At 36.9% G+C, this 23,719-nt stretch overlaps 2 protein-coding genes across 2 annotated transcripts; both read right to left on the reverse strand.

Moving 5' to 3' along the window:
- Positions 1-16,773: 16,773 nt before the first annotated feature.
- On the reverse strand, positions 16,774-17,124 carry LOC131648699 (uncharacterized). Its single transcript, XM_058918433.1, has one exon. It carries the CDS (start codon positions 17,122-17,124, stop codon positions 16,774-16,776), a length of 351 nt encoding a protein of 116 aa, XP_058774416.1.
- A 5,130-nt stretch (positions 17,125-22,254) lies between these two features.
- On the reverse strand, positions 22,255-23,301 carry LOC131648700 (uncharacterized). Its single transcript, XM_058918435.1, has 2 exons — positions 23,165-23,301; positions 22,255-22,918 (listed from the first exon to the last, which is right to left on the reverse strand). The coding sequence occupies exons 1-2, from the start codon at positions 23,299-23,301 to the stop codon at positions 22,255-22,257; spliced, it is 801 nt and encodes a 266-aa protein (XP_058774418.1).
- Positions 23,302-23,719: the final 418 nt, after the last annotated feature.

Consider the following 23,719-nt stretch of genomic DNA (forward strand, 5'->3'; position numbering starts at 1 on the left):
TCCATATACCTCATTGAAGCTGTAACAATCATCATTTAGGGCCTGTAACCTCAGGAACACCAACCTCCATTTTCGCATACCACATTTGCACTTTGAATCGAGTTAGGCTATACAGTCCATTTCAATCCAAACCAATCATCCAAATACCTCACATATAACTTATAGAAGCTATCCAAAACAAAAAATAGAATCTGTAAGTCTGTAATCATCATTCACCATTGTTACATAGCAGATTTGCAACTTGAACCGAGGAAGGAGTTCCAAGAAGTTTCAGTCCATTCTAAGCATCTCAGTAGCTTCCTTAAGGTCCAGGCAAGCTATTTGAATCATCAAATCATCACTGTAACATCTCTAAAGCATCTTTCGATTTCTAGTTTTGCAAGGTAAGAGTTCAAACTCAAGCTCCTAGATAGAGGTATCATTTTCAATAAAACTCAATACCATTGTGTTTAGAATTGCATAAGGATCAAAAACCCTCTGGTCTCATTAGTTTATTCAAGATGTAGATCATTTAATTTGACTTTGAAATTTTAGGGTTCTTAGTTTATTTTGAGAAATTCATGAGCTACAGGTCAAAGAAATTAACAAAAGGGATATGGTTAGATTCGTGTCTCAATGCTGATTATTTTGCACTTTTATTTTGCTAAAATTGATTAAGATTCGAGCAAGTTTGAAATTCAGCCATGAGTTGTTGTTGATGTTGTTCAACGAGGAAGATGAAGTTGATGGGCTTTTAAATTTGAATTTTTTAACATGTTTTATAATATATTGTTTGTTTTGTGTGTTACTACTGACTACATTGTATTGGCTCAATTGGTAAAGGCGTGTGTGTTAAGGCTTTGGCATATGAGGGCGTGGGTTCGATCCCCCCTTTTGCATTTTGGAACTTTATTTTTTATTTCTGCCATTTACCACATGTTTTATTATTTTATCGAATGCATGGGCCTTATGATTAAAGCATGGCGCTTGGCCTAGTGGCTGAGGTTTTAGGTCATGAGTGTGAGGGTCTGAGTTCAAATCCTTTTGGGGATAAAACCTTTTTTTTTTATCACTTATTTATTTTACTTTTTTTATTTAAACTTTGATAATTTATTTAAAATAGCAAACTTAATTATTTTAACTTGAAATTTTTTGTACTTCTTATTTAACTTGTCTATCTTTATAATAAGATTAAGAGATCCAAAAATATTTATTATTTTATCATTTAAAAATTAAATCAAAAACAAGTCTTTTATATGTTTAAAATCCAAAAAAATCATTTCTTTTTGATATTTTCATCAAGTAAGATCTTGTATATTTTTGTGTGAATATTTTTAAGGTTAGGATAATGTTTCCTTGACTATACTATATACCCTTAAACCAATTCCCCTTTAGAATTTGGTATTTTAATCATTAAAAATTAATTAGGTTTAGATGTGGTTTTAAAACTCTAATTTTCAAAATCCTAATTTGTGATCCTTTGAGCTTCACCATGTTAATATAATTTGTTGTTTTGACCCCTTTTGTCTTTGTACATATACTTGTTCATTTTTTATCCTTGTACATTTGTACTTTATCCATTATATTATCATTGTGTATATACTTTGTTTACTAACCCTATGCATGAGATATTAATTATCCATCCATCATTCATCATCTTCATTCATACATGAAATGATTCTCAAGGTATAAACACCCTTTTATCCATTATCATTTGAGTTTACATTGATCTCTTTGTTATACTCACTTGCTTGTCTTTTGTGACACATGTTTTTAAGTCATATAGCCACATGTTTTTAAGTCATATTGCTTGTCTTTACCATATAGCCACAGTTTTTAAGTCATGGCAAGTACAAACCGCGGCCTTAATCAAGCTACCTAAACCGTGGCCTAAAAAAGTCACGGTTGTAAAAAAGGCGTGGTCTATACCAAAAAACCGTGGACTTTACTTTAGGCCACGGCCGTATACTCCACAGTTGGATTTCCGTGGCCTAAGCGTTACGCCACGGTTATTTTGCATATAGCCTCGGTTTTCTGGGCGTGGCAGGAGGCCTTTTTTCCTGTAGTGTATAAATAATATTATAAATTGTTTTGATAAACTCTTCCTAACAGTAATACAAAACTTATGTTATAAGATAAGTTCAAATACACCAATTTAAACATATTCATATTATTTTATAAGTTGGACTTGTATTTGAAAATTAATTAAATATCTTAGTGTCAATTATTTGAATTGGATTTCAGTCATGGTAAACTAATTTGTTTATATAAAAAAGCTGGCCATCAACAATTTTCTAATGACCCTTTTGTCTTCTTAGAGCAAAAGTTTGCATGCCCACTAAAAAGGCAAGCATTTGAGAGTAAAACTTGATGATTTTTTTGTTCCATTTATAGTGTAAGTTTTAATTTATCTAGTGGCAGTATATTGCAAGTCACATAAAAGAACAAATGTTCTTGTATTGTGGTAGTAGTAATTTGGGACATTATTATGAGAGGGACCAGAAGAAGAGATTAAAAGGTAGTACTACTATATCGATATGGGAAATGGGAAAAAAGATCCGTGCATTAAACGGTGAAAAAGACATTTTTAATAAAAAGTTGGCAGTGTGTCGTTGTCTGATGATTTTGTCTTTTAGTATTTTGGATTTGGTATCAAATTAATGTTCTCTTCTTCACCATGTCTCATCTAAAGACAATTCAGCTCATCGATGCAGTTTTTGCACACTGCACTGTGCTTGTTTTTCTTCAACCACCAATGCTAAGTTTTCATTAATTTCTCGTCTATAACTTTTTTTTATTTCAAATATTATTATTTATTCATCATATTAATATATCATAAAGAAGTTGAGAAATTGCCGTCCTAGTATTGAGATTTGAATTGGAGTTTGGATTTTCAAAGAGGCAATGTTTTTAGATTTGATAGTTATTCATTTCATGCTAAATATTGTTATGACATTGGAAATATTGTTTTTATCGGTTTGATGTACGGGTGTATAGTGGTTTGAGTTTTATTTATACAATATCTGCTTGCTAAACTTCAACTAGTCTTTGTAATAGTGATATAAAGTATAATTTACTATATTTGAGTATCTTAAAATGCATGTTGTATAATTTACTACTAATATATCTTCACAAAATCCAAGCTTTGCCCCCCAAAATTTATAAAAAATATTTTGATATTTTGACAAGCAGAAAAATTAAGAATTTGGGAACTTTTAAATTGAGGGAATTTTTTTAATATAATTTAAAATTTATTTTTATAATAAATGACAATAGATTGCACATAAATGGAAAGCAAGTGGATAATAAGCTCATTGTTATTTTTTTTAGTATGAAAATCTTCTAAAAAAATTAAATTTTGTTAATATTGATGTTGAACAATCAAGGGAAAATATTTGTTTTTGTCGTATCCACATGGTGCGATATCAATGTCGTTCAATAGTTACAATGATTTTAAGCGGAATTTGCAAGATGTTTGAAAGCTTAAAGTTACAAAATTTAAATCGATAAATGATAGATAAAGTTTCAAAGATATGAGAGCTTGCCGTGATTGAATTTCATCCACTGATAGAATACATAATTTATCAATCAGTTATACACAATTTAAATATTCATCAATATCCTCACATATCGCTCACAACAAAGTTTATGTCTAAATTTCGGATGAGGTTTCGACCTTATTGTTTAATCGATAATCTCTCAGCCTATTATACAATATGGAAGCATTAAGAACCGATACTTTATGTGAATCTCAAACATAAATCTATCTCTAGAGTTTGGAATCAAACAGATGTTCATCTTAGATCAAGATTTGAACCGTATTTCTCAATATCAATTCAACTTTATCAAGTTAAACACTGAAACAAAGATAACATCGATATCAATTAGTAAATAGATTGCATATAACCCCATGATCAATAAAAATACATACTGTAATGGTGAACTACATCCAATCCCAACAAGAAAGGGATTTAGCTACTCATGGTAGCTTAATACAAAGAGGTATGAAGATGAACGTGAATCAATTGTGATTTCCCGATGATTGATGCGAAACCAGCTTCTGACCTTCAGGAAGCACCATTTCCTATTGTTTTATAAGTTTATCTCTCTCCAAAATGGTTTCAAGGACATAAATTATACAAGAACCAGTAGTACCCCTCAAAAATATGTCGATGTTCCTATTTATAGAGTTTGTGGTCAGTTGAACTCGCTGTTTACCAGTGATTTCTGACAAACAACCGCTAGTCTTCCAAAGTGTTTAAACAATCTGGTTACTCGCAGGACCGACTAGATTGATCCTAGGATATTGTCAAATAGTGTTTCAGAGATTCGATTCATGTTCAATAATTTCTCTAGTTTGTAAATATATACATCTTTCTAATGTAAATTGCAATGAGTAAATAACTTCAAAACGAAATAAAGTAAATGCATAAACAACATAAACTTCGACTTTGTGTGGCGGTAAAAATGTGACTCGACGCGTTTTCACGCGCTCAAAGTACAACAGAGTCGCCACCGAACTTTATTCATTCCAAGGAGGAAAGGGAAAATATCGATAAAACCCACGAATGAAAAGAAGAAGGATAAGATGGTCATCGCAACCAAATTAGGGTTCGGGAGTCGGTTAAGCAAGGGAAAGGTATTAGCACCCCTCACCTCCATCGTACTCGATGGGACCCATTTAGTTAGTTTTGTGTTTGAGTGTTAGTATAATGTTTGCGTTCTTTTGTTTATTAATCGAGAAAAGATAAAAGAAAGAGTTTTTTAGGTTTTTTTATTATGAAGAAAAAAGAAATGATTTTTTATTATTATGCTCGCCAAGACGTTTGTATCTTGTGCCTACGTATTCCCTAGTGCAATGGGAAAGTCAGAGCAATCGTAGTTCGGGCTAAGAACCACGAAAGTTTGTTGGTTGATTTTAGCGAGAGGTACTCAATCGCTTTCAAATGGAAATACTACGCGCACATGGATATGATATCACTACAAGAATGGATGACTAAATCAAGATAAAACAATATTTTGGCCATCATCGCATTCGAGTGGAAGATATTCGATCTTCACATGTGGAAGTATGTTCGTATTGAAGATTGATTAAGTGTCTCGTTTATGAAAAGGGTTTTAAAAGCCATAAGGCAAAAAAAGGTTGAATGAAATTGAAGATGTGTTTTTATAAAGGGACGTTTAGTAAAGGATTGAGCATAGGTGTTCACCTAGCGCGTCTTTACCCAAGGTATTGAACAGGAGCGAGCCCCATTGTCACTTGTTGTCCTTGTTAATTAATGTATTTTAATTAAAAAGATCAAGGTATTCAAGAGGTGTCCACCCCTTGTCACTTAACCTCTTGGTTTGATTAAAGAAAGGTTCAAAAGATCAAGGTATTCAAGAGGTGTCCACCCCTTGTCACTTAACCTCTTGGTTTGATTAAAGAAAGGTTCAAAAGTTCAAGGTATTCAAGAGGTGTCCACCCCTTGTCACTTAACCTCTTGGTTTGATTAAAGAAAGGTTTAAAAGATCAAGGTATTCAAGAGGTGTCCACCCCTTGTCACATAATCTCTTGGTTTGATTAAAGTGTTTTAGTTCAAAAGATCAAGGTATTCAAGAGGTGTTCACCCCTTGTCACTTAACCTCTTGGTTTGATTAATAGTTTTAATTCAAAAGATCAAGGTATTCAAGAGGTGTTCACCCCTTGTCACTTAATCACTTTGATTGATTAATGAAAGGTTTTTAAAAAAGGTGTTAATCCAAAAGAAACGAGGTATTCAAGAGGTGTACACCCCTTGTCACACAATCTTTCGGTATGGTTTAAAGAAAGTTGTTTTTGTAACAAAGAAACTCGACATTGGATCGAGAAATTTATTGTAACGACTTGGCGTTGGACCAAGGTTTATTATTTTTTGAATTGAGGTTAATCCAATATTTTTTACCTTTTTATACAAGAAGTAAAAATCTAACAAACCTACATAATAAAATATATTTTTGTGTTTTGTTATATCATAAGAATAAAATTAAAACTACACAATATTAATATTTTTTGTATTTTTAATCAAACAAACAAAATCATAGTTATAATAATAAAAAAAATAATTAAAACAAACAAACAATATACATGGGCTAAAAAAAATTAAAAAAAAGAAGGTGTGCTGAAAGAATGAGGCGTTGGGCTTTAGATTCAAGTCAGCTGGCCCAACACAATTGAGACCAGCCTTCACAGTAGATGTGCAAAATCGCAATCGGAGGTATGGAACAAAAAAAACGGTTGGGCTTAGATGGCTTAGGCCCAAAGTGAATAAGGTAAAACAACGAACCCTAAAACTAAAGAGACAGCCGCTCCTCTCATCTTTCACTCCCAGCCACTCAAACTCTCTTTCACGTTAACCTCTCTCTGCTCACGCTTTTATTTCATGAAAGGAAAAAAAAAACAAAAAAATGGAACATCCTAAATCTCTTGCTCTCCGAATCTCTCTCGACCTCCCATTCTCTATTTCTCTCACGATAAACAAACAACAACAGGAACAAAATCGATGGCCTCTCGTTCGCTCTGCTCGCGGTTCTCTCTCGCTCGAAACTTTGTTTCCCAACCACAACAAATACAACAAAACCCCAGAAAAATCATTCATACACAAACATTCAATATGGCATCAGTACAAGAAGCAATAAATTCATTCAAGAATTCAGAAGCACATAAGTGAAGATAACAAACAAAGATGAACCAAACATATGGAGTTTTAGAGTACCGAATCGAAATCCCTCCGATGATGTTTTGACGGTGTTTTCGGCACGTTTGATTTCCAAACGTTTCCTCTCCTTCTTGCTTCTGGTCCTGGGCGTGAGTTGTTGATGGAAACGATGCTAATCAGTCTACTTGGGTGAACAGAGACCGATACCGAGTTTGAAGAGCTGCAGATCGAAGGGAGTCAGTGAAGGTTACTTAAAGTTGATGAATGTGTTGTACACGAAGACGCGGGCCTGTTTGAAGATTGTGTGATGGTTTTTGAATGTGATTCAAAGAGAATATTTTCGCAGTAGGTTTTCTTGTGGTTTTTTGTGTGGTTTGCAGGTGTGAAGTTTATGGTTGTGTTTGTTGAGGCTTGTGGTTCTGTGAGTTGTTTGGAAGGTTAGGAAGTGTGGAGGTTTCGGTTGTGTTTGATGATATTTAGGGATGAAGGTTATGAGGGTTGTTCTGTTTTCTGATTTGAATCGTGTGCAGGTGAAGGTGAAGCTTGGTATGAGTTTTACTTTGGTTTTGGAGCAAGTTTTTTTTGGAAGAACTCAAAAGAATTTCAGCAGAGTTTTTCCTTCCGTTTTTTTTTCTTGTCGTTCTGTTCTGAATTTATAGAGGGATTGAGGGGATTTTTGGGGGGAAAGTTTGGTGAGTTTTGAACACTTTGGTTAACTGATATATGGCCTTTCTTATGCAGGTTGTGGTATGAACATTTTGGTGCAAGCTTTGGAGTATTGTGTGCAGCAAAGAGCAGGATTTTGGACTGGTTCTTGCAGCAATTTTGGACAGTAGGGTAGCAGCCTCGAGCAGAGTATTTGGAATGTATTGTTTGGACTTGTGAGATTCTAACCATAAAAATCAAAAGTGGTCCCTCCCACTTGTTTTTTTCATTTTGACATAAGCAAATAAAATACACTAATAACAATAACAATAATAATAACAAAAAATGATAATAATAACAAATAAAAATGAAATAAAAATTAATCTAAAATAAATTTAAACTAAAAATAAAAAATGATATTAAAACTAAAAAGATTAACCTATTTTAATTCTAGACTAGAAATTAGAATAGTATTAAACTCTAAAAATTAATCTAAATTAAACCTAAACTAAAAAAAATAACAAAATAATATAAAAATTAAATTGAATCTCAATTATCTAAGCTATTTTTGTTGACTTTAATAAAAAAGTCAATTTTTAAGTTATGCGAAAAAAAATGCGATGAATGAATGCACACTAAATGCGAATGCGATATTATCAAATGAACGAAATATGTGGGTCAAAAATTGGGGTGCGACACTTTGCATTAAACAAATAACATGAAATGTAAATATGATGTTCTTCACACATACATTGTTTCAGCAAAGACTCTTTTCTCTCACGCTGGTACTTCGTGTATTTTTGTGAATTTTTGTATATTGATTCGAACATATCCATATAAACAATAAAACATCTATTTATACTATTTCGACCCTAACGGTCTCTACTTAGATCTTTGCCACGTTCGATATTTCGAACGCTCACTTTGTTTCAAATGCTCCCACGCGCCCGCTAAATAAAACCGTTCCATTTGAAATTCAAATCTTCCCGCTTTAGCATTTCGATCATGTTAGCACTTCCGTCGAAGGATACTTGTAAATATTACAAAAACTACTCTTGGTCGAATAACACTTCTTCCAAAGAGAAAAATTCTTAAATAGCTCTATGAGAACTATTTCTTCATCATGATCCAACACTTCAAGGTATCACAATCCTTTAGTCGAAATCTTCAGCTAACAAATTGCCCCCAATAAATGACTATTTCGAATTCATGCAGAGATGGGCATTTCTTGTAACTCTAGATTTCGACTGCTTTTCAGTTCTACAGTAGTAACTGTCAATCAATCGTGGTTTACCTTCTCAAAGTGTCTCATCGAGAAGTGCGTACAGTTATTATTAATCATAACTTCCAACTCCCAAATAGACTAAATAGTCATTTTACAGCTGTCCTTTAAAACGGTTGGCACTTAACCTAATACTTCTGACAAGTATAACCTACTCTCCGCAAGCTGACTCTATAAAAACCCATCATTACCTCAAACCTCTCTTTTCACGCAACTTTATCTTCAACCTTCCTTCTTCCTCACAATTTCTGCAACTCTTTTCCAAAAACCCTTTTTTCAGAACAAAACCCTAAAATCACAATGCCTTCTGATAAGCAACCAAAGAAATTAAAGCAAACCACAGACATTGGCTCCTCAAAGAGTTCCGGTCTTCACACTACTCCAACAAGCAAGATCGTGACTATTGGAAATCGGGAGAACATCACACCCCCAAAACTTACGAAAGAACAAAGAATTATCATGGCTTCTCTGGTAATGATTCCATCTCTTCTTTCTGAAAGTACATTAGGGTTTTTAGGACCGTTAGCCCCAGAAGGTCATCTGGAAAAATGCATAAAAAATTTCCCATGTCACTTTGACACAAAACCCATAGTGAATAAAACCAATTCTTCCAAGAAAAAAGGTTCAACCTAGCAATCTGCTGATTCCAACAGGGGAACGAGGGAAGCTTTCCAACTGGACTATATCACAGACAACTTTAGGCCATTTCGCTCTTCTCCATCTTTAGATAAATCATATTTATCATGGCTAGATAAAGTTGAAACCCAAAAAGCTTCACTTTGGAAAGAATTAGGCATCTTCGACCTGATTCAAATGTCAAAACTAGGGTTTAGTTATTGTCAACCTTTGTTGTTATCTAGTTTGTACTATTAGGACAGTACATATAACACTTTCCATCTCCCATGTGGAATGATAACTCCCACACTTTTTGACATAGCTGCCATTTCTGGACTTCCTACAACAGGAGAAACCTTTGACCCTTATCAGGATAGTGAAAATTTAATAGGATTCACCGTCAAGAGTGCTTCTTTCCATTCCTATATCAGTCTATATCATACTCAAGAAGAAATTGTCTCTGATACAGAACATATAGCATTCTTAGGTCTATGGTTATCTTAGTTCGCCTTTTGTTGTAAATCCTTGCAAGTTGCAAAGAGGTTTCTGACACTTGCTAACCAATTGCATGCTGGTCGAAAAATATGCTTAAGTGAACTTCTTTTAGCAAGTTTATATGAGAGTTTAGGATCTGCAAGTGAGAAAATAAACAACTATAAACCCGACATTAACTTGCTCCTGTCTGGACCTTATTGGCTCCTTCAATTGTGGCTTAATACCACTTTCGAACCTTCTTTATCAACACGTGGACAAGTTGGTGAAAATAGTCTAGATATAAAGGATAGAAAAATCGAAGGTAACACACTCCTTCGATTGAATCCTGCTGATGAGGATACAAATTTGCAAGCTTCTCTTACCCAATACACCCTAATGTTTTCGTCATGTCATACTTTCACTCCTTCGATGGCTCCATTCGCTAGTCGAACTCACGGTCCATCTTGGTTTACGACTTCACTTAAAGATGTTGTGAAAGAGAAGAACACCACCATTGAAGACATGTGGCGTGCATTTTTTATTCCTCGATTGCTGGTTTTCAGACTTCTACTAGTAAAAATCCATGTATGCTTGTTGGCTTATCAACCTAATTTTGTTTCCAGACAATTTGGATTATGCCAACTGATCCCTGTTTCTCTCTTCCAACGGAAACGCGAGTCATGTGTTGCAAATACCATTTGGGCAGCTCGAGATATTGTAACACACCAAAAACGCTATGCAGACTTTGCTGTCTTTCAATTGATAGCGTACCAGCCAGCATTCTATTCCACAATAGGGTTCGACCAATGGTGGACGAACTTCTATTCTCTGAATATGTACACCACTGAAGAAATTAATGCTAGTCTGACAAAAGCTTTTACATCTTTGCAGGACCAATCTCACAAAGGCAAACTCACACACCGCGAAGAAATCCAAGCATTCCAAAAGTACTTTGAAACTGTCTATAAGCCTACCCAGATTCTTCGAACAGTTTGTGATACAGCCCCTATTCTAAAAGAAAAGTTTGAAAAACAAATTTCTAAAAGAAAGACTCTCAAAGCCGTAAAACCCGAGTTCAGATATGACTTGGCTATTGAGTTTGAACCACCCCAATTTCCAAGATTGCCAAGTGCAGATTTTGCTTTATCATTTTCCCCCTTATCCAAACTGGTTTGTATCTGGGGATATCTTTAAAGAGTTGACAAATGATCGACAAAAACCTGCTAAAAGAGTGGTTGCAACCAAACATACCTTAGACAGTTTCAAAGGCTTTCTTCACTTCGACTTGGATGCAATAAGGATTACCTCTCCAGTGGGTCAAGGTGTGGAATATTTGGATTTCTTGGTTTTACAACCTTTCAACCTACTAATCTTTAACATAGTGCATGTTTCGACCAAATTATTTTCTTTTCAGCCATAGAAAGGAAAACGCCAAGAAAAGACAAACCTGCAGCTAAAACTGCCTCTCGCATGACCACTTCCTCGAGTCAAGGAATTCCAGTTGACGAGGTTGCTCCCAAAACAAGGAAAAAATCAAAGGCATTTAATGATATGATCTTTTATTTCTTTCCCTTTTCTAAAAGCCTTTGTCCTTTTCTTTTTCAGGGTAGTGGCAAACCTCCCTTGACGCCAAACAAAAGGATAAAATCCAGTGGTGACGCTGCCGCTGTCGAAGAACATGAGGAAATTGCTTCTCCCAAACCAAAAGGGAAGAAACAAAAGAAGCACAAGGCAACTGTCTCTTCTTATTAAGATACGAACCTTGCTAATGTCCAACTCAAAGACGTTCCTCCTCCTCTCAGAGAAATTCAACCTCAACCTTCTGGCAACTTAGTTCTAGAGTACATTGGGATGCTTCTAAACCTGACGCTCTACCGGTAATCATCTCTTACTATTTTCCTTTTTTCAAAAGGATGAATCTTTTCTTCATTCTAATACTCTTCTTTTTAGGAAAAAACTATGATCCCTATTGCCACCAATCAAGGTCACCCCTGAGATGAATGGAACCAATCTCTACCCCAAAGCAATGTTGCTCAAAACAAAGGATCTTCGACTGGAGCACCACTACTTGAACAGACTGACGCTCAGCAAGAACAAGAGAATTCTTCTCCTATCGAAGATATGGAAAAGGATCTGGCACACGGTGAAGAGGCAATCTCAGGAGGTGAAGACTCTGAAGAGACTCCTAACAATCTTTCTCTTCATGCCAATTTTCCCAGAGATTATGATGATAATCTATCCACTGGGGACGCTGAACAAACTTCCGACCATAGTGAAAGAATGATTGAGGAAGAGACGGCTCCTGAAGTGAACAAGGATCCCCTTATTGAAACTGCTGCTACCCGCACCACACAAACCAATCCTCTTCACCCTGCTGCGACTCAGAACCAAACTTTGCCACTTACTGAAGAGGAAATGACTACTCTGAAGCATAAAGACCATCTTAGATACGTGAAACTGATGATGGCTCAGAGGGAATCCTCTTCTGACAAGGGTCTGTCTGGAGCTTCGACTCCTTCTGGAACTAGTGCATCTGAAGCATCTTATGATGATCTCTTGAAGCAAGTGAAAGAGTCTGTTTTTGAAGTTGACCTTTTTGAGAAATTGAAGACAGAAGCGAGTGTTTGCTCTAGCATTAAAAAGTTGATAGGCAAGATTAACATCACTGCTTTCCCTACTGATGTAGGCGAAACCCTCATCGATATTCAAAATCTAATTGATCAAGTCCAGGCAGAACGAAATAAAGAAGTGGACGCTACTGAAGGTGGAGAAAAACACAAGAAAGGGGGGATTGAATTGTGTTCTTTATCAAATAAAATTTCCCTTTCTTTTCTTTAACGTCTTTTCTTTCACTTGATCATCTATTGGATTATGCTTTAATGTTGCGGAAGCATGAAGAATATATAACCAATAAGATGTTCATTTTAACTTCTAATGGATATCAGAACTTCTTACTTGTTCAGTACAGTTCTGCAGATTAAGGATTTGGAAGTTCTATGTTAAAATGATACGTGCAGAAAGTAAAAGACACATTCATTTTTATCCTGGTTCACCTTCTAACTAAGGCTACCTCCAGTCCACCTTCTTCAGGTGATTTGCCTCTCAACAGAGGTCTTAATCCACTATAATCAAATCATGATTACAACTGCACGAACCTCCGTTGTGACTAACAACCTGCACAGCCAACTGCTGTGACTAACCATCTGGACAATGACCCGTTCAGTGATCTCCGCGAGATATAACGTCCATTGACTCAAGAACCCTGCACAAGCCAACTGCTCGTGACTAACTGCAAAGGACTGCTCAGTGATCTCCACATGATATAACATCCCTTGACTTCCCACACAACCATCCTGTTGTGACTAACCCCGCACAACAAACTACTATGACTAACCTTAGATGATGAACCGTTCAGGGATCCCAACAGGATATAACGTTCATCTATCTTCTGGATTAAAGGTGTGCTTCTTAATTAAGCTGATTGTCTCCTATTCTCAATGCATATGTTTACGACTCACTGACTAGAAGTCACTTCTGGAGCCTAAACAATCTATCAGAAGTTTCCTAAGATATAACACACTTCGAGCAACAACTCTATGTGTTTTACAATTAATTACAAGAATAGTACAAAATCTTGTGGTCTTCTATTCTTGAACTTCTGGATGAGATCCTCTTCATCTTTTGATAAGCATATTAAGAGACAACGCTCTTGCTTGTTGCTTCTTGTCATGATCTTCATCTTCTTCTTCGATACTGATCATAAAGCTGTTTCAGATGATGACACATTAATCAACATCAGTAAACATGAAACACTCTATGAGCAACAACTCAGTGTATTCAGCTCCCTTTGTTTTTCAACCTGATCAATTAATGCTTGATCAAGTATTCTTGGATGTCTTCATCTTCTCCAATGGAGCATTCTGCAAGGCATGCAGGTTTAGCTTCTTCATCCTTTGAGAGTTTCTTCATGGTAGGTATATGATGTATATTTCAACATTTAACCATCATACACATAGTGTATGTTGCCTCTTAATGGAGCAATTGAATTAGCTTATCAGCTTTCACGTTCATGCTCTCCATTTTCATCTTTCTTCACACAGGCATGTGTTTAGTGTATAACAACACTGTGGATTGATCACATGCATAGTATGCGTTGCCTCTTGTGTATCTTCTGATGTGAGTTCGCTTTCTCACACATTTTCTCTCTCTTGTGCAGTACAGGCATATGATAAGTGCATTTCAATACTGTTGCTTATCACATACACATTATGTGTTGCCTCTTGTATCTTTTGATGCATGTCTTCATATTTCTTAAGTTTGGTGTACATGCTTCAGCCGCTTCATCTACAGATGCACAGATGCATTATGCAAATTCTTCTCTTCTTCTTCCTTTGTGTCGAATATATCTTTTATTGCACACTTTCTTCTTGTCTCCATGGATGATTCTCACTGGATATTTTCTTGTTCTCTCCGGATCCATTCAAGAGATGAATGATTACCTACTCTTCATTCTGGATAAACTGGTTTATTTGCTCTGAGTAAGATGGATGGATTCCATATACTGTGGTCACTCCATACTCTTCAAGTTCGAAGATTTTTTCTATTTATAGCTTGGTGAGTGTTACCGTTAGAATCTAGCCGTTGAGACTTGTTTGAATTTTGTCTTTGAAAAGCCTCGTCTGGATTGAGCCTTTTGTGACAAGTGTCGTTCTTGGCAGAACCTTATCTTCAGCATTTTGATGGCGTGCTTCTTTGGTTAAACTTGTCTTTCCAATGCGCTGCATGTGGCTAGCTTCTTCTTTTGGCCTTGGGAGTTGATCCATTTAATGTTGCAACTGTTTTGCTTATGATGATGTTTCTAACGGTTCTTCCCTAGGATTCTAGGCTCACTGTATCGTAGCTTTTAGAACTTGTAGCTTCAGAACTTCTAATCTTCATACTTGCGTGATCTTCTGATATTTCTTTTTGCTTGTGTGATCTTCTGATGTTTGCAAAGCTTTTTGCAGTAGCTTCTTGCGGTTGATCTTTCTCGTTCATTTTTCTTACATCTTCTCACTGTTGTATATAGATATTGATATTGCTTTTTCTTTTGAATGGTCTTGTTCCTTATTATTGCTTCTTTTTCTTCTGATTTGTGGTCTTATGCTTGCTTGACAAATTATTGATTCAGAACATCTGATGTCTCGGCTTTAGTTAATCTTCTTTCATATCTGATTCTGATGCAACCTGTATAAGCATAATTTCTGCACACTAAATGAAACCATTAGTAATAAAATTGTTACTCACAAAATATATGTTCGTTATCATCAAAACCAGATTCTGAACATAGATTCTCAATCTTGTTCTAACAGCTACTGCACAAATCAAGTCAATCGAACGCGTCAAATCTACTGAATTCGACGAAGCGCTTGTCGCCTATGAAGCCTCTAAGAAATTGCTTGCTGCCCAGCAATTAGCACGAACTAATTTCAACAATTATGCGTATTCTATTAAACTCTGGGAATCTCAAATCAAAGAGTTGAAGCAAAAAATCTCCAAAGCAAAAACGGAGCAAGCTGCTATTCAAGGCTTGGACAGCACAAAAGCGGACAAGTTGGCGAAGCAAAGTGTCGAACATGTTGAAAAAGCTACTGCTATGGACACAGAGGTTGCTCGTTTGAAGGAAATTCAAGTGGCTTCCCAATACAAGATGAGTTTGGCGAAGATCAAATATCAACGAATGAAGACCTCTATTCCCTTTTAGTGTTTTCAGTCTATAAATTCTTCTTGTAATTCGCTTTTTCAAGACAAAACTTGTATTTTTTTTGGCAACTTTGAATATCTCAATCTAATTATTACTTTAGCTGCAATAATTGCCTCTATATTATGACTGTTCATAATGTTAGGTATTTCCCTATGGTCATTAAGTTTAGATTAGACTTTTGGTTGCCCCAAGCAAGTAACCGCCAATTAATCATGACACGTTTTCCCAACGTCTATTTAGTTCTCAAGTGTGTCGGTCGTGTAATGATTTAGTTTCAACTTCCTAGGCACAAACGCGACGGACTATACAACTCCCCTCTAGGGATCTAACACGTGGTCCACCACTACTGCTTTTGCATAATTAACCCCAACGTGGGTTACTCCTATATAAACCTCTCCATTTTTTTATTTTATCATTCCAAACCAACGATAACTTCTCTCTCTCTAAATAAAAAAAACTCTTTTTCTTTCTTCATCATGTCTTCCTTTAACAAAGAAAACATCCCTCATATCATCAAGGAAATAATTCCTTCTCCCATTGATTTTAATGAAGAAAAGGTTGATCTTTCCCTTATGTTCGCAAAGCAGAACCTAGAGTATTATCTAACTATCTTGGATGGACCTATCTATCCATCTGTTCTTGCCAACTTCAAGAGAAATGCAACTGTCCATAGGGACCGTGAGGGCAGTGAAGCTATCCACTCCAACATATTTGGCTTCCCTATCACCATCACTACCAAAATCATTTCAAAAGTGATTAAGTGTGAAGCCATTGGAGCTCGCATTGCTGAATATGATAGCAAGTTTGTTTCTGACGTCTTGAGGGTGGTGTTTACTGACCCCCAACTAAGCATTTTTTGCATTTATAGGCAGGATCGGGCATCAAGTTCTTGTTTTTAACTTTCGTCCCAGGACAGAAGATCAAGACAGAATAATGCTTGAAGATCTCAGGTTCTTATACCCTCTTCTTCGCATGGAAAAGATCAACATACCTCTCGCTATCTTCAACTATCTTAAGGAAAAGATCATGGACTCACGCCAAGGTGGGGTCCTTTTCATTCCTTATGGAAGGCTTCTTACTCACATCTTCATCAAGACGGGTGTGATCAGGAAGATGCGTGCAGCCGGATTATGAGATTTCCTTGCAACGGAGTGTGAGGGAAAAATAGATCTAGAGAAGTTACGTTTTGGACGTGACTAAAGTTATCTTTTAGGGTTCTTTTATTATTGATGATGCATCCTTGGTTCTATGCATCACTTTTTGTACTTCTACGTAATATGTTGCCATTTTGGCAAAATGAATATTTTGGAATGAAATGTATATTCGCCATTTTAGCTTATAATGTTAACTTCTGATATCTACGTTGTTGCAATCTTGACCTCATGCATAAATGGCTTATATTTCTTTAAATACTTCCCATTTGCTTTTAGCATCCTTCGATCCTCTGCTAGTTCTTCTATCTCATAAGCATTATTTGAAAATGCTTCCAGAATTCGAAAAGGTCCTTCCCAATGTGGAGACCATTTTCCCAAAGCCTTATTCTTTTTATCCATAGGTAATATAACTTTCCAAACTAAATCATTTATAATAAAAGTTTCACCTTTGACCTTTTTGTTATATGCTCTCGCTACTCTCTCCTTCTGCCTCCTCAAGACTTCTAACACGCGCAACCTTTCTTCGTCTAATTTTGTCAATTCATTCAGCATCATTTCCTAGTATAGGTTATATGGGATTTCCCCTTGCTTTTGTATCCGTACTGATTGCAAGTAGATCTCAACATGTAAGACTGCATCATGTCCAAGCGTTAACTGGAAAGGTGTACTATTTGTTGCCTCTTTAGGAGAGGTGCGGCAAGCCTAAAGCACTTGATCTAATGTCTTATGCCAATTCTTTGGCTTTGTTCCTACATGCTTCTTTATCAAACCAATGATTACTTTGTTTGCTGCTTCGACTTGTCCATTAGCTTGAGCATAGTAAGGTGTGGATGTCAGCAACTTGCATCCCAAATCTATATAATACTGATCAGTATTATATAGATCTGTTGTTACAGTTTCTGGGATTCCAAATCTTTCGACCAGTAAATACTGATCCTTGATCTGTTGTTACAGTTTCTGGGATTCCAAATCTATATAATATTTGTTTTTGAATTAAATCTATGACCGTTTCTTGATCTACATTTACCAAAGCTACTGCTTCGACCCATTTAATAAAATTGTCAATTCCAACAAGAATGTACTTTTGACCTTTAGATGAAGTAGGTCGAATTTCACCAATTAAATCTAAAGCCCAACCCCTATATGGGCATGGCTTGATAATTGCGTGAAGCTCACTTGCAGGAGCATGTTGGATTCCTGCATGTATCTGACATTCTTGACAGCCTTTAGCAAATTCTATGCAATCCTTTAGCATGGTAGGCCAATACACCCCGTATCTGAAAAGCAACCATTTCATTTTATGGCCTGCTTGATGTGCCCCACATGGTCCACTATGAACACTAGATAATGCCAAGTACGCTTCATTCTCACCCAAACATTTTAATAAGATGCCTTCAAGAGTTTTCTTGAATAATTAGTTACCCATCAAAACGTACGACAAAGCTCTATACTTGATTTTTTTGTCTGTGTTCAACGAAGGATCTGTAAGATACTCTATAATTGGAGTTCTCCAATCTGTGTTTGTTAGAGTATCAATAGCTAACACTTCAAATTCCTCTTCGTTAGCGTAACCTAAACAATTTCTTTCCAAGTCACTTGGAGATAATTTGGTTGCCATTGCTTTTCCTCTTACTTCACCCAATTCCTCTAGCTTCTCCTTTGAGATCTTATATCCTGAAGCTATTTGTGCTAAATCATTAGCCTCTTGATTTTTAATTCTAGGGACATGCTTTATGTCTACATACGCGAATTTTTTAAGCAACCTGTTTGCAATAACGAAATACATGATCAGGTTCTCCTTGATGCACTTATATTCCTTCGTGAGTTGCTTGATTACCAATTCGGAGTCACCCTTAATTTCGACCCTAGTTGCCCCCAATTCCAACAAGGCTTCAAGTCCTGCAATTAAGGCTTCATACTCTGCCTCGTTGTTAGAGCATGAGGGTCCTTCAATTCTATACTTGAGTTTTGTTGGAATTCCATCAGGAGAAATTAGTAGAATCCCAAATCCACTACCATCTTTATGGGTGGAACCGTCGAAGAACAATCTCCAAGGCTTCAACTCAACTAGGAGTTGAGGAGTTTCGACCACTGCGTGATCCACTATAAAATCTGAGACTGCTTGCCCCTTCATAGCTTTTAAAGGCATAAAGGCCAAAGAGTACTCAGTTAGGGCTAGAGCCCATTTGCCAATTCGACTATGCATTATTGGCTTTGATAACATGTACTTAATAACATCAAAATGCGAAGATACTTACAAATATATTGGCTTTATATAATGTTTGAGTTTAGTACATGAAAAATGCAAACATAGACACAACTTTTCTATTGAAGTATATCTAGTTTCTGCATCATTTAATACCCTGCTTAGATAATATATGGCCCTTTCAATGCCATTTTCATCTTCTTGTGCTAACATACTACCTATATTAGTGTCTAAGCTGATATATAATCTCATGGGCTTCTTTCCGTTTGGTGGTGACAAGATAGGCGGATTCGTTAGATACTGCTTTATCTTTTCAAATGCCTCCTGGTGTTCATTTGTCCACTCGAAATTTCCATGTTTTAGACGCAAAAGAGGGGAGAAGGCTTGAATTCGATCACTTAAATTTGAAATGAATCTCCTCAGAAAATTTAGCTTCCCTAATAAAGATTGCAATTCTTTCTTAGTTGATGGCGCTTTGGTCTCCATAGTAGCCTTTGTTTTATTCTGATTAATCTCTATCCCCTTTTTATGGACCACAAAGCCCAGAAAATCTCTAGCTTGCACACAAAATGCACATTTAAGAGGATTCATCTTCAAGCCATGTTTTCTCATTCTTTCGAATGATTGGCTTAGATGGGTTAGATGATCTTCGTCTGATATAGACTTTATTACTATGTCATCTATATAAACCTGCATGAAGGTTTCAATGTAGTCATGAAAATAGAGTTCATTGCATGCTGGTATGTTGCCCCAACGTTCTTAAGACCATAAGGCATAACGATCCACTCGTAAGTGCCTGTTGCCCCTGGGCAACGAAAGGCTGTTTTAGAAACATCCTCTTCTGCAATAAAAATTTGATTATACCCGGAATAACCATCAAGCATGCTAAGATATTCATATCCTGCAGCCGAGTCAACTAGCATTTTTGCCACAGGCATTGGGTATTCATCCTTAGGAGTTGCTGCATTTAGATCACGAAAATCCATACACACTCATAAAGAACCATTTTTCTTAATAACTTGAACTATATTTGCAATCCATTCTACATACTTGGTAGTTCGTATGAAATTGCGACGAATAAGTCTTTCAACCTCCTTCTTAATCTTCGAAAGGATCTCTGGAGCGAACCTTCTTGGTGTCTGCTTGATGGGCTTTTTGCTATCCTTAATAGGCAATTTTAGTTCGACCAGATCTCTCTTCAAACCAGGCATTTCATCATAGTCCCAAGCAAAACAATCTTTATTTTTCTTTAATAATTTAACTAACCTATTTTTCATTTTGGGATTTAGTTTAGCACTGATGTATGTAACTCTCTTCGTGGTTCCATCTCCGAGATCAATCTCTTCCAAAGAGTCCTGAGCTAACATCTTTGCGCTTGATGATCCTGGATCTTTCTCAAATCCCAAAGGTTCTTCATCGTAGATAGCGTCTAACCTTTGGTTTAGCATATCCTCGTGTGCCTGTTCTTCAGGAGGTTCTAGCATTAAGTTTGCCCCTTATCCTGTATCATTTAGCATAATACTTTTGGCCTGACTAGCCATGTCAATAATTTCGGCTTCGAGAGCCGCTATTCTTTTGTTTTCAGCCATATAGGCCGAAATCTTTTCAAAGAATGAAGACTCAGACATAATCAATGTCCTCGTTCCAGCCCAAAGGCCGTATTTCTGTTGATCCGTCTTCAGGGTCTCCCATAATCTCACGATTCCATTGAAAACCATTTGGGTGGAGAGTCAGAAAGTATAGAGCATTATTGCTTGGGGAATAAGCATCTTCCGCTGGACCACATGGGCTTATATTTCCCAAATTCCTGTCGAAGTTTTTCTTATCCACCTTCTTTACTTCATTCATGAAGTAACTTTGGTCAGCTTCTATGTTTTCCACTATGCCATCTGTTCTCTAGATTGATACTCTCTGATGCATAGTCGAAGGTACTGCCCCAACACCGTGGATCCATTCTCTCCCAAGGAGTAAGTTGCAGTTGGCCTTTGCTGGTACCACCATGAACATGGTAGGCCTTGTGATTGATCCCACAGTTAAATCCACTTGAATTACTCCCATAGTATGTCCTATCTTCCCTTCATAATTCGATAAAACCATGTTATGAGGTTTTACGTATGTAGCGAACGTTCCTAACTTTTTCAGCATAAATTGAGGCATGAAATTCACTATAGCTCCTCCATCCTCCAGAACTTTATTCACTGCTACCTGCTCGATTTTGACCCTTATGTAGAGGGCTTGAGGTGATTTTGCATCCCTTGATGTGGTCGCTCGAACTGGGCATTTTGCTCATCGATGGCGCCATTATTGAGGACGTAGTAACACACAGGTTTATGCTTTGCAATTTCTGCTGCATCGACCTCATCATCTTCGTCAATCTCTATTTCCTGGTTGTACTCGTGTGGTAACACTGAGACCACATTGCAAGAATTCATGTGTAAAGACGAGACTCCATCTGAATCGAAGTCATCACTAGGTATATCATCCTCTCTCATTTGTTCTTCTTTAGCTTTATTATAATCAATTTTGCCCCTAGCAGGGAATAGCTTTCTTCCTATAGGAGGTTTGGTTGAATGAATTTCGTTTGGGGAGGTTCTTGTGTTGCTGGACTCTTCGATTTCAATCGAAGTCGTCTCCTTTTCTGCTTTCTTCAGCCTCTGGTACCTTCTCCACTGGGATCTTGACATAGGGTTCTTACCCTTATAGTTCCCCAATCTAACGGCTTCCCTTTCTGATGCTTGGAACTTCTTTCTATAAGCCCAGGACGTTCTCCATCCATTGTCGAAGTTTCTCCACTTGTCTTTCATTGGTCCCACTTGAACTCATTTGTGCTCTGAGACCTCTGATGGTACTTTGAAGGTAACCCTTCTTGATTTTGGATGTGGGCTATCCTGTCTTCTTGGGATTCCCCTTTTGTCAAAAATGTAAAGGTATGGATTGCCCCTGCAGGCATCGCGATTCTGATTGGAAGGGATTCTTTCAAAAGATTCTGACAACCTTCGATGGTAAACTGCCCCACATCTGGGACATACCAAGCATTTAGTTTCGTCTTTGTGGCAGCGAACAAGAAAACCTAATAAGCTTTCTCCAGGTTTGGGATACACTCCCAACAATTCACCTTCTTTCCTCCAGTTCCTATGGGTTTTAGCGCGTTGCCACCTTTCATAGTTTTCTGCTACCCTCGGATTCACTTGTATACTGCACCTTGGGTATAACAGCATTTCGGAACTTTGCTTGTGACATATCCAGAGGTATTCCTTTAGAGTTTCGCCAGGTCTGGAATTATGAGACTACATTCCATCTTTCTTCAAGCAACTTTCAACCTCTTCCATTTCTGGGGTTGAATGATCCAGATTGACCATGTTGACGTCTAAGTTGGCGCCATGGGTAATCGACATTTCTTCAAATTTCTTCCTTAGGCCTTCAGTAGCCATAGTTGTTTCTCCAACTAGACCTTTAGTAGTCTTTGGTTCGACTGTCACTTAAGACGTGAAATCCTCCTTCAGGTCATCAATAAACTGTTTTCCACCTTGGACATCTTCTTCATCTCCTGGGTTCCCTCTTGCCTCAACTTCAACCATGTCAACCATGTTGATTTCGACAGGCTCAGGGTAATTTGTGTCAGCAATATTGAGGGGATTAGCATCTATCTTCATTTGATTTCTTCCTTTTTGTGCAAACTTCAGACGTCCCTCCTTGATCGCATTCTGAATAAGATCCCTGAAAAGAAAACACTGTGAGATTTTGTGGCCCAAAAAATTATGGTATTTACAGTAGCCTCTTTTCTTCCGTTGTTCTAACGGAGGAATTTTAATGTTAGGAGGCAAAACCATTTGGCCATCTTTCACAAGAAAATTGAATATTTCATCACATTTAGTTATGTCGAATGTGTATGTTTTCTTAGGAAACTTATCATTCTTTTCGATTTCAACGGGATTTTTCCCATTTGATGGTGTGGTCATCTTGCAGGTATAAGGGTCTGCTTCCTTTAATTCAGCTAGATCCACTTCGCAATCCTCGAACCTATATTGGTCCTCGAAAATCTCTGATTCTCCTTCGTCTACTTCGACGTAGGTAACCCTTTCCTTTTTATAGCTTTTGTTCGCCCTAGCCTTCTCAGCTTTTAATCTTTTGATCTGGCAAACCCTATCAGTCAATTGGGCCACATCTCACAGATATTGCGTGTCCAATTTCTTCCTGATAGAGTAATTTAAACCTCCAGCGGCCATTTCGACTAATTCGTGTTCAGGCACCACTGTAAAGCATCTAGCCTTCAACGGGCGGAACCTGTTCAGATAATCATCTATGGGTTCAGTAAACTTCCTTTTAATGCTGGCCAATTCTTTTAGACTTATCTTGGTTTGACCCATGTAGAATTGTTCATGGAACAACCTTTCTAACTGAGACCAAGTATCTATAGAATTTGGTGGTAGTGTCGTGAACCATGTGAAAGCGTTCTTGGTTAGAGAACTAGGGAAATATTTCATCCTCAGATCCTCATTGTTCGCCAAATCTCCGGCCTCAGTCATTTTTCTTAAGCTTCCGCCAGCTCACCAGCCTCAAACCACCCCTATGAAAAATATCCTTGCTCTCTTGGAGACCAAAAGAGTCTCTTGCTAGCCCGACAACCAAAAATTCGCATGCTCGCTTCTTGCTCGTCTGGGGAGCTTGCGCAAATTCCTCTTCTCAGCTTTGTGTCTTCTTCTTTCCTTTGTGTATTTTTCATTGGTTTGTTGCAAGGATTTGTTACACACTTAACATACAAATATAAAACACCACAACTAAATACACAAAAGTTACATTATAGCAAACATGGGAAATAATTGATCAAAATTATTGAATGGAGCTTTAAAATGCCAAGTTTTCATGTGAAATTATAGTCATAGTTGGCATTTATCAAACACTCCCCAACTTGAATATTTGTTTTTCCTTAAACAAGAGTCTTTC

Source organism: Vicia villosa, linkage group LG2, assembly GCF_029867415.1.
Source record: "Vicia villosa cultivar HV-30 ecotype Madison, WI linkage group LG2, Vvil1.0, whole genome shotgun sequence".
NCBI lineage: Eukaryota > Viridiplantae > Streptophyta > Magnoliopsida > Fabales > Fabaceae > Vicia > Vicia villosa.

Excerpts from the sequence above, each read along its gene's own strand:
- LOC131648699 (XM_058918433.1), bottom strand. The coding sequence starts at position 17,124 with ATGATGCTGAATGAATTGACAAAATTAGACGAAGAAAGGTTGCGCGTG.
- LOC131648700 (XM_058918435.1), bottom strand. The coding sequence starts at position 23,301 with ATGACTGAGGCCGGAGATTTGGCGAACAATGAGGATCTGAGGATGAAA. Across the intron at positions 22,919-23,164 it reads ACTTGGTCTCAGTTAGAAAG|GGTTTGCCAGATCAAAAGAT; the intron begins GTTGTTCCATGA and ends ATTGACTGATAG.